The 9,218-nt window shown below is 61.0% G+C and overlaps 1 protein-coding gene across 10 annotated transcripts in view; it reads left to right on the top strand.

The window, feature by feature from the left end:
* Nucleotides 1-8: 8 nt before the first annotated feature.
* The window catches only part of DMPK (dystrophia myotonica-protein kinase), a 10,442-nt gene continuing 1,232 nt past the window's right edge, over nucleotides 9-9,218 (top strand). The window contains exons 1-15 of one of the 10 annotated variants that reach the window (XM_010852617.1): nucleotides 9-334; nucleotides 2,472-2,563; nucleotides 2,818-2,901; nucleotides 2,991-3,086; nucleotides 3,380-3,528; nucleotides 3,656-3,749; nucleotides 4,047-4,253; nucleotides 4,335-4,583; nucleotides 5,291-5,376; nucleotides 6,696-6,804; nucleotides 7,549-7,706; nucleotides 7,801-7,898; nucleotides 8,059-8,105; nucleotides 8,428-8,513; nucleotides 8,851-9,212. In XM_010852617.1, coding sequence (XP_010850919.1) covers nucleotides 175-334; nucleotides 2,472-2,563; nucleotides 2,818-2,901; nucleotides 2,991-3,086; nucleotides 3,380-3,528; nucleotides 3,656-3,749; nucleotides 4,047-4,253; nucleotides 4,335-4,583; nucleotides 5,291-5,376; nucleotides 6,696-6,804; nucleotides 7,549-7,706; nucleotides 7,801-7,898; nucleotides 8,059-8,105; nucleotides 8,428-8,513; nucleotides 8,851-9,010 — 1,875 coding nt within the window. In that variant the 5' untranslated portion in view covers nucleotides 9-174 and the 3' untranslated portion in view covers nucleotides 9,011-9,212. Of the gene's footprint in view, nucleotides 335-2,471; nucleotides 2,564-2,817; nucleotides 2,902-2,990; nucleotides 3,087-3,379; nucleotides 3,529-3,655; nucleotides 3,750-4,046; nucleotides 4,254-4,334; nucleotides 4,599-5,290; nucleotides 5,377-6,695; nucleotides 6,805-7,548; nucleotides 7,707-7,800; nucleotides 7,899-8,058; nucleotides 8,106-8,423; nucleotides 8,514-8,850; nucleotides 9,213-9,218 lie in introns of those variants that run through there. The other 9 variants (XM_010852619.1, XM_010852616.1, XM_010852614.1 and 6 more) reach the window with 9 other exon arrangements.

Genomic DNA, 9,218 nt, shown 5'->3' with positions numbered 1-9,218 from the left:
GTGGGGTGGGGAGAAAGGGAGCAGCCAGCGGAGAGAAGTGGCCAGAGAGGCCCAGGGGACAGCCAGGGACAGGCAGACATGCGGCCGGGGCCCTCACAGGGCCCTTCAGGCCCCGTGACGGGAGGACCCTGAGCCCTGGGCCCGGGGAGGGGGCCATGGTGCTGCCTGCCCGACATGTCAGCCGAGGTGCGGCTGAGGCGGCTCCAGCAGCTGGTGCTGGACCCCGGCTTCCTGGGGCTGGAGCCCCTGCTCGACCTTCTCCTGGGCGTCCACCAGGAGCTGGGCGCCTCCGACTTGGCCCAGGACAAGTATGTGGCCGACTTCTTGGAGTGGGGTGAGTGCCCACCTTTCTGCAGGGGCTTCTCCACCCTCCACCCCCTACCCCCGGCCCAGGTTTGGGGATGGGGGCAGGGCAGAGGGAGGAGGTGGGTCTGGGCTGGTTGCTGGGGGCAGGATGGACATAGGGCGAGCTTCCCATTCAGGAGCCCAGAACTTGGGGCGACGTGTGCCTCCCCCTGTGCCCCACTGGGCAGGGCAGAGCGGGGTCAGCAGAGGCCAGGGTAGCCATGACTCAGAACCAAGACTTGGGCGCCATGGTCAGCTGGGCTGGGCGCTGCCTCTTGTGGCCCCCCTGTACCCCCTCCCCGAGTCTAGGCCTAGGGACCTGCTGGGGAGCCCTGTCTCCTAGGGAGCTCCCCACCACCACCAAAATGGGCTCCATGGCCCTCCACCCTGCCAGAGTGCAGGGGGAGTGGGAGAGACAGAACAGGGCAGCTGCCAGGGGCGCGGCCGACGGGCAGGTGTTCGGCGCCAGCCTCTCCAGCTGCCCCAACAGGTGCCCAGGCCCTGGGAGGGCGCGATGACTCAGGCCCCAGGGAGAACCAGCTCTGTAGACAGGCATCACCCAGCACCCCCTGGTTGGAGGAGGAACAACCAGGGTTCTTCTGGGAGGGCCCACTTTCTCTGCAGGTTCCGTGCTGCATGCCCCCCCCCCCCCCGATCAAGTCCCTTCTGGCTGAGTGTTCCCCTGGAGACAGGTCCGCAGGGAAGATGGTTTAGCCTCAGCCTCCTGCTTCGTCTGCCTTCAGCCCTTCCTGGCCAGGGCTCTGGTGCACTCAGGTTTCTGTCTCTCTGACATCTGCCATTCTGGCCCTCAGTAGCCTGCTCCTGGTCCTGGGACCCTGTGTGTCCCTGTCCCCGTCCCTGTGTCCTCTCTCTCTGCCTTCTGCTCCCTCTCGTGTCCATCTCTTTCTGACCCAGGCCCTGCTTCTCTCCTTCTCATTTTGCAGACGGGAAGGTGGAGGCCAAGTACTTGGCCTCTGGGAGAACCTTCTCCCCACATCCCCCCAGCCCTTAGTAACTCTCTCAGCCCCCTTCCTGCTGCAGGATAAACTGAGACCTGAGGTGGGGACAGGAATCAGAACTCCTGTAAGGAGCGCTCCTTTTGTGGCCCGGGCAGCATCCTGCGGCCCCTCCCCTGCCAGGCTGCCGGGGCGGGGGAGGGGGCCTGGGTTCCCGCTGCCTTAAAAGGGCTCAATGTCTTGGCTCTCTCCTCCCTCCCCCATCCTGGGCCCTGGCTGCTGCCTCCTGGCCGGCCCACTCTCCCCGAACCTCAAACCCCAAACCCTCTCCGTAACCCACAGTATCTTCCCTCATCCTTAGCTGTACCCATCTCCCTCTCCCTCCTGCCTCGGAGGCTCCCAGCCTCTTCCAGGCCTCCCTGTCCCCCTGCCCCTGAGTCTCCTGCCTCCACCCTCTGCCCTCTCTCTCCCAAACTGCTCTCTACCACATTGCTGGCTCTAGGACCTTGGGCAGAGGACTTCACCTGTCTTGGGTCTTGGTTCCCTATCTGTAGATAAGGAGTGATAGTAAAACCTCCTCCTGGAGTTGAGAACACAGAGAGAACGCATTTGACCGCGTCTGCAGCTCTGGTGCCCAGGCTGTAGATCCACGCTGGCTTCGTCTCCCTCTCCTGTTCCTTCTCCTGGCCCCAACCCTAAACTCGGGATTTCCCAAAGTGTGGGCCACAAGCCACCTGTATCTGAGCCTAAGGTGCTGGATTAAATTGCAGGCTCTGGGCCATAACGCAAGACAGACTGAATGAGAGAGCGCGCTGGGGGTGGGCCAGGTCACCGGGAGTAGGGACTGAAGCCCCAGGAGCTCTGTGAACTGGGCCTGTTTCTTCTCTCTCTGGTTATCACAGACTGCTTTCAGCAGACTTGTTACCTCAACCCGTTCATCCTGCACCCTGAAGAGCCCTCTGGCCTAATGTCTGTCCCAGAAAGGGGTTCACAGACATCACACCTCTCTTCATAGGAGGGCAGTTTAGGGCCCTCCAAACCTCACAAAACGTTTATGTGAAGAAGGAGGCAGAGAGCCCTCAGGGGAGAGGCAAGGACAGGGGACCGAGGGTGGGACTGCCTCGTCTCCAGTGTCAGTCCCTGTGATTCTGGTTCCCTCCACGCCTCCAGTGGAGCCCATCGCTGCGAGGCTTAAGGAGGTCCGGCTGCAGAGAGATGACTTCGAGATTTTGAAGGTGATCGGACGCGGGGCGTTCAGCGAGGTGAGCCTGGAGCAGCCAAGGCAGCTCAGTGGGGCTGGAACCTGCCTTTTCCTACAGTGGGAGGGGGACGTAGGAGACAGGCCTGAGAAAGTGATGAATGACTGAGTTTAGAGCCTAAGGCGAGGCTTGAGGCCAACGGGCGTGGCTTGTGGGGGCGGGGCCACTCCTGGGCCGGGTTACGGGCGGAGTCCTATCCCCGCGAGCCTGGGTGTCTCCTGTCCACCTCCGCCCCGTTACCCTGTTTGGGCCTTCAGGTGGCGGTGGTGAAGATGAAGCAGACGGGCCAGGTGTATGCTATGAAGATCATGAATAAGTGGGACATGCTGAAGAGAGGCGAGGTGAGGGCCGGGCTGGGTGGGCAGGGTACTGAGGATCCCCCCTTGCGTCGCCCCCTTCCCCGCCCGCTTCAGCTCCGGGTGTCCCGCAGGTGTCGTGCTTCCGCGAAGAGAGGGACGTATTGGTGAACGGGGACCAGCGGTGGATCACGCAGCTGCACTTCGCCTTCCAGGACGAGAACTACCTGGTGAGCCCCGGGCTGGGCGACTGTGGGTTCCATATTCTGGACATCGGGAAAGGTCTTTGGGTTATCTTTCTCCCTGACTCTCTTGGTGGGGAGTGAATTTCTGTCTAGTGACATCCTGGAGGAACGAGGATTGAGGGTGGTGGAGGGTGTCTGTTTTGGCCTGGGAAATCTCTGGTGGCTGCGCCTGCGGGGTCTCTGCCCAGGGATGGGGCGTCTCTGGGAGTCTTTGTCCTGGGATGTCAGAGATCGGTGCCCAGTCGGGGTACCGACCCCCATAACACTCCCCCTCCCAGTACCTTGTCATGGAGTACTACGTGGGCGGGGACCTGCTAACGCTGCTGAGCAAGTTTGGGGAGCGGATACCGGCCGAGATGGCGCGCTTCTACCTGGCCGAGATTGTCATGGCCATAGACTCGGTGCACCGGCTGGGCTACGTGCACAGGTGGGCGCTGCCGGGGCCCAGGGGCGCGGGAATCGGAGAGCTGTGATCCTTCAGAGGGTGGGGCCTGGTGAGACGACGAGAGAGAAGCTCGCGTATCCCCCTCCCCTTCCTTCTTCCCTCCGCACAGGGACATCAAGCCGGACAACATCCTGCTGGACCGCTGCGGCCACATCCGCTTGGCCGACTTCGGCTCCTGCCTCAAGTTGCGGGCGGATGGAACGGTGAGCCGTGTGTCGGTCCTGGGGCGGCTCCAGCGACCAATAAGGGGTGGGGTCGGGGTGGAGGACGGAACCGGAGGGGCAGGGTGTGGGGCAGGCCTGAGGCGTGCAGGCGGAGCCAGTGTGAGGGCAGGACCAGATATGGAGGGGAAAGAGGAGACCAGGACTAAGCCTGCTTGTGGGGGCTCGGTGTTAGAACAGGCAGAAGGAGGGACTAAGCTGCAGGGTCGAGGTTAGGAGGAGGCGGAGTCAGAGATTGGAGGAGCGGGGCCAAGCTCAGCTATGGTCCTGTTGGCTCAGGTGCGGTCGCTGGTGGCTGTGGGCACCCCGGACTACTTGTCTCCCGAGATCCTGCAGGCGGTGGGCGGCGGGCCGGGGACTGGCAGCTACGGGCCCGAGTGTGACTGGTGGGCGCTGGGCGTGTTCGCCTATGAAATGTTCTACGGGCAGACGCCCTTCTACGCCGACTCCACCGCCGAGACCTACGGCAAGATTGTGCACTACAGGGTGAGCACCGCCCGGGGAGCCTATGACCTCTCCGAAAAGGCTCCCAGGTAACAGCCCCTCTTCCCCGCCCCTTCCGAGCAGGAGCACCTCTCTCTCCCGCTGGCCGACACAGGCGTCCCCGAGGAGGCTCGAGACCTCATCCAGCAGCTGCTGTGTCCCCCGGAGGTGCGCCTGGGCCGGAACGGAGCAGGGGATTTCCGGAAGCATCCTTTCTTCTTTGGTCTTGAATGGGACAGCCTCCGAGACAGCGTTCCCCCTTTCACGCCAGATTTCGAGGGTGCCACGGACACGTGCAACTTCGATATGGTGGAGGACGGGCTCACTGCCATGGTGAGCGGGGGCGGGGTAGGTACCTGCGACCCCAGCTCTGCAGAAGGTACCCCTCATACCTCCGCCATAACACTGAGGTTAGGAGAGTACCCTCCTCCTGGGGTCCTGAAATAAGTGCTTCCCCAGAACCCCTGCTCTGTGGGGGCCGAGTACTGGGAAGCCAGCAGTGACCTAGACTCACAGTCCAGTGGGAGACCCAGACTTGTCCCTGACAGTGACGCCCCAGAGAGATCAGGTCTGAGACGGGCGGGGAGGTGCAGGGGGCGCACCTCCTGATGCAGCATGAAAGGTCCTGGAGGGCTTCCTGGAGGAGGGGGCTACGTGACCTGGAAGGATGAGAGGTGAGAAAGCACCATAGAGGAACCCCCCTCCCTTCCTTAGGCCTTCTCTCCCTCAGCTGTTGGTACAAGCTCTCCCAGGCTTGCTCTGTCTGACTGCCCTTGTGCTGGGCACTACTGGGGACACTCATGGACCAAATCAGCCCTGGTCCCCACCCTCCTCTACTTACAGTTAGGAGAAGATATACCTTTACTGTGGCAAGTGCCCTGAAGGAAGCAGCAGGATGTAATAAAATTACGTGGAGTCCACTTTGGATAGACCCCGGGCTGGGGTGGGGAGTGGTGGGCACTTCAGCCAACACTGGGAATGGGTGAGGGGCCAGTCCTGACAGCTGCTGCTCACCTCACATCTGTGTTTCTCTTGCCTAGGAGACGCTGTCAGACATGCAGGAAGGCATGCCGCTGGGCGTCCACCTGCCTTTCGTGGGCTACTCCTACTCCTGCATGGCCCTCAGGTAAGCATGGCCCCTTTGCAGCCTGAGAGGAGTGGATGGGGGAGGGGGAAAGTCCCTCCAAGAGGCCCTGGGGGCTGCTCCAGGTTATCACATCCTGCTTTGATGGCGCCCAGGAGACTTGCAGGGTCAATCTTGGAACCTTATCGTCTTGGGAAGTAAAGACTTTTAGGAGCCCAGAGTTGCAAGACCTTAAATTCTCAGACCATGAGAACTTTGAAATTTAGATTCAGTTGTAAAAACTCAGAGTCACAGACTTGGCCTTGCAGAATCTTCTCACTTTCCACTTTTCCATGTCTAGTGTACAGTCATGGGACCTCACAGTCTTAGAAAATAAGGAGTTTAGAATTGTTAAGTCAGTCTTAAAAGAACACAGACTCATTGAATTACATAACCACAAAGCCTTTTTAAAACATTGATTCTGCAAATAATACATTTGCCTATCACAATTATATCAGACAAAGCCCGCCAGCAGCAGCGGTCCCTGGCTCACACACACACACCTCCTTAACAACTGTGGGAACATGCTGTATTCTAACACGTTCTGTTATTGGACAATGTACTGCAAATGCCATTTCTTATCACGAACAAACTACCACACAATCCTGACCTGCTGGGGAGTGCTCTCCCCACTGGACCGGCAGGACTTAGTCAACCAGCCTTTCTGTCCTGACCTAAGCTGAATGAACAGCCATGAATTGGTCTTGGCAAAGGTCTTTATCCTCGTCCAGGGTCATTGGGTCCTTGAGGACCAGTTCCGTAAGAGGGACTGCTGAGTTGGAGGGAACATCACTTTTATTGCAATTTCATATTCTTTGGGAGGGTCTGTCTTCCTCCCAGCACCTGGGTCTGAGGGGGTAGGCTGCTCTCTACTGTCAGTCTTGGGATCCCACACCCAATCTGAAGACCACCTCTTTGGAGGTTGCCAGAGCTGGGCAGTGTGCCCCTCACTTCCTTAGTCCCTAAGGAGAGGGGCCTGAGAAAGGGACATGGAGACGGAGGGGAAAGGAAGATCTTAGAACATGGGTGTCTTGACTCCAGGTTCCCAAAGAAGGGAAGCTCAGCTTCCAGGGGCCTGAGGCCATGCCAGGGGCTGGCCTTTTCCTAACAAGAGGAGGACCTGTCCCTGCCCCACCCCCAACCCCCAGCCTGGCAATTTGTCCCCTTCACTCTGCCTCTCCCCCTCCTTAAACCACAGAGACTTCAGGTCTGGCTGCCCCAGGGCATAGGCTAGGTTGTCCTGCCTCTAAACCCAGGGGATAAGCAGCCTCTGGGGTGAGGCCAGTTCACCCTCCCACCCCTTGGCCGCCTCCTCTCCTCAGGGATGATGAGATCCTAGGCTCCACGCCCATGGAACTGGAGGCCGAGCCATTGCCTGAGCCATTGCAAGAGCCCAGCCTGGAACCCACAGTGCCCCCACTAGAGGAAACGGTGAGTCCCTGGAGGAGAGTCAGTGAGGGATGAGAAGGGAAGGCCTTTGGGGATACCGTGTGCCGTGGAATGCTGGACCTCCTGGGAACTTCCTCAATAGAAAGGGGTGGAAGACCAAGTAGAGACAAGGCTACTTTGGTCAGACGTGACCCTCACAAAGAAATTAGAACAGGTCACTGAGTTCTAATTTCTAATGCATGGAGGGGGACTCTCAAGGGAGGGGAAGCCCCGGAGAAGGAGGAAAAGCAAAGAGAACCTTAAGAGTAAGGGCTCTGAGGTGGGAACCAGCTGATTTTGCTCTTAAATGTGAAAGGAGTGTAGTAAGGCTGCACTGTTCCAGGAGAAAGGACAGTGAAGAATGAGGAGTGGGGTGGCTGAGGCCAGCCCAGGCACACCAGACAGGGCCTTTCAGTGTGGTGTGCCTCCTCCTGAGGGCTCTGAGGGGCTGGAGACAATCTGAGCAGAGGAGGGACCTGGTCAAGTTGGGCAGTGTTGTAGGAACAGATCTTTGGTTTTGGTGTGGATGGGAGGAGACCAGAGTAAAGGCTGGAGATGAGTAGGACTGGGCTGGCATTACCCCTCCAAAGAAGGGAGTCTGGATCACTGTGGAGCTGTGGAGATTCCAGAAGGATCTAGGGGGTGCAGGAATAGAGGTCAAGGGAGGACCCCAGTCCTGCAATCTATGCTCAAGCCTTGAATGCTCCCCAGGCCTCAGGCCACCCTAAGCCTCGTTTCCATACCCAGGCTGAAGCGGCAGTTCCGGAGACCATTCCGGAGGCAGTGGCAGAGCCGGAGGTGACGCTGCGGGAGCTCCAGGAGGCCCTGGAGGAGGAGGTGCTGACCCGGCAGAGCCTGAGCCAGGAGCTAGCGGCCATCCATAAGGCCAACCAGAACTTCGCCAGGTCGGGGTCGGGGTCGGGGCCCGGGGGCAGTCACCACCTTTAGCAGCCTCTCAAGCCAGAGCCTCAAGGGCTCACGGTCCTCACCTCCCCGCAGTCAACTCCGCGAGGCCCAGGCTCGGAACCGCGACCTGGAGGCGCACGTCCGGCAGCTGCAGGAGAGGATGGAGTTGCTTCAGGCCGGGGGAGCCGCAGGCGAGTCCCTCACCCGCCCCCTTCCCTGAGGTGCCCGGGGGAGGTGGGCCCTCGGCAGGTGTACACACCTGGGGGAGGGCGAGGGGCCAGGCTGGGGCACGCCGCGCCACCGCCCTCGTCGTCCCTCCACGCGCCCTACGCCTCTCTCTTCTCCTTCCAGCTGTCACGGGGGTCCCCAGTCCCCGGGCTACGGATCCACCTTCCCATGTAAGACCCCTCTTTTTCCCCTGCGTCAAGCCTGCTGCCCCTGTCTGCTGCCCCTGTCTCTGTCACCCCGTACCCCCATCCAGATTTAGGGCTCCCCTCTCTTTGTGGTTGCAGTCAGTAGATATTCTCTATTCACCCCACATCGACCAGATCTCCCTCGTTTAGGCTTCTCACCATATCCCCATTCGGGATATCCCATTTGGGGTCTCCCTAGATAACCTCTCTGACCTCGACTCCCCTCGCTGTCTCTCTCCCACCGCCGAGGGCGGCCGGGCCGAGCTGGGCTCAGATCGGGTCACCTGTCCCTTCTCTCTCCAGCTAGATGGCCCCCCGGCCGTGGCTCTGGGCCAATGCCCGCTGGTGGGGCCAGGCCCCATGCACCGCCGCCACCTGCTGCTCCCTGCCAGGGTACGTCCGGCTGCTCACGCCCGCCCGCCGCGCGCCCCCGCCCAGCTCCACGTACCCGAAGTCGCCTCTGCTTAGCAGCGCCTCTGCGGGGCTCGGCCATTGGTGGGGAGGGGAGGGGTCTCGGGCAGCCAATCAACACAGGTCTCTATGAAGCAGCCAATAATGAGTTCGGACAAGACTTAGGTTTGCGAGCCGGCCAACCAGAGCTACCCGCCCTGTGAGGGGGGCGGGGCGGGTGCCGGGGGTTGTGGACCCTCTTAGGCGTAGGCGGGGCAAGTCCCGGGAGCCAATCAGAGGCTCGCGTCGCTGGGTGCTGACCCTCGCCCTCTCCCTGCAGGTCCCTAGGCCTGACCTATCGGAGGCGCGTTCCTTGCTCCTGTTCGCCGCTGCTCTGGCTGTTGCCGCCGCCCTGGGCTGCATTGGGTTGGTGGCCTGCGCCGGCCATCTCACCGCAGTCTGACCCCGCCCGGGAGCCGCCTTCTCCGCCTGAACCCTAGAACCCGAGCCTGTTCTACACTCGGGCTCTGCTGGAGGGTTGGGTGACCAAGGCAGGGCCCAGAAGCCCCTCCCATCTCCTCCCAGTTCACAACACTCTGAGCGTGGGTCTCCGCTCCAGCTTCAGCCCCGTGATCCGGGCCCGCCCCCTGGCGGCCGGGGAGGGAGGAGCTGGGGCTGCGGCTCCAGGGAGGCTTGTAGCGGGGAATG

The sequence above is a fragment of the Bison bison genome, unplaced genomic scaffold, assembly GCF_000754665.1.
Source record: "Bison bison bison isolate TAMUID 2011002044 unplaced genomic scaffold, Bison_UMD1.0 scf7180017864313, whole genome shotgun sequence".
Classification (NCBI taxonomy): Eukaryota; Metazoa; Chordata; class Mammalia; order Artiodactyla; family Bovidae; genus Bison; species Bison bison.
Note: the sequence above shows the minus strand (reverse complement) of the source record. Positions and strands in the feature narration are given on the sequence as shown.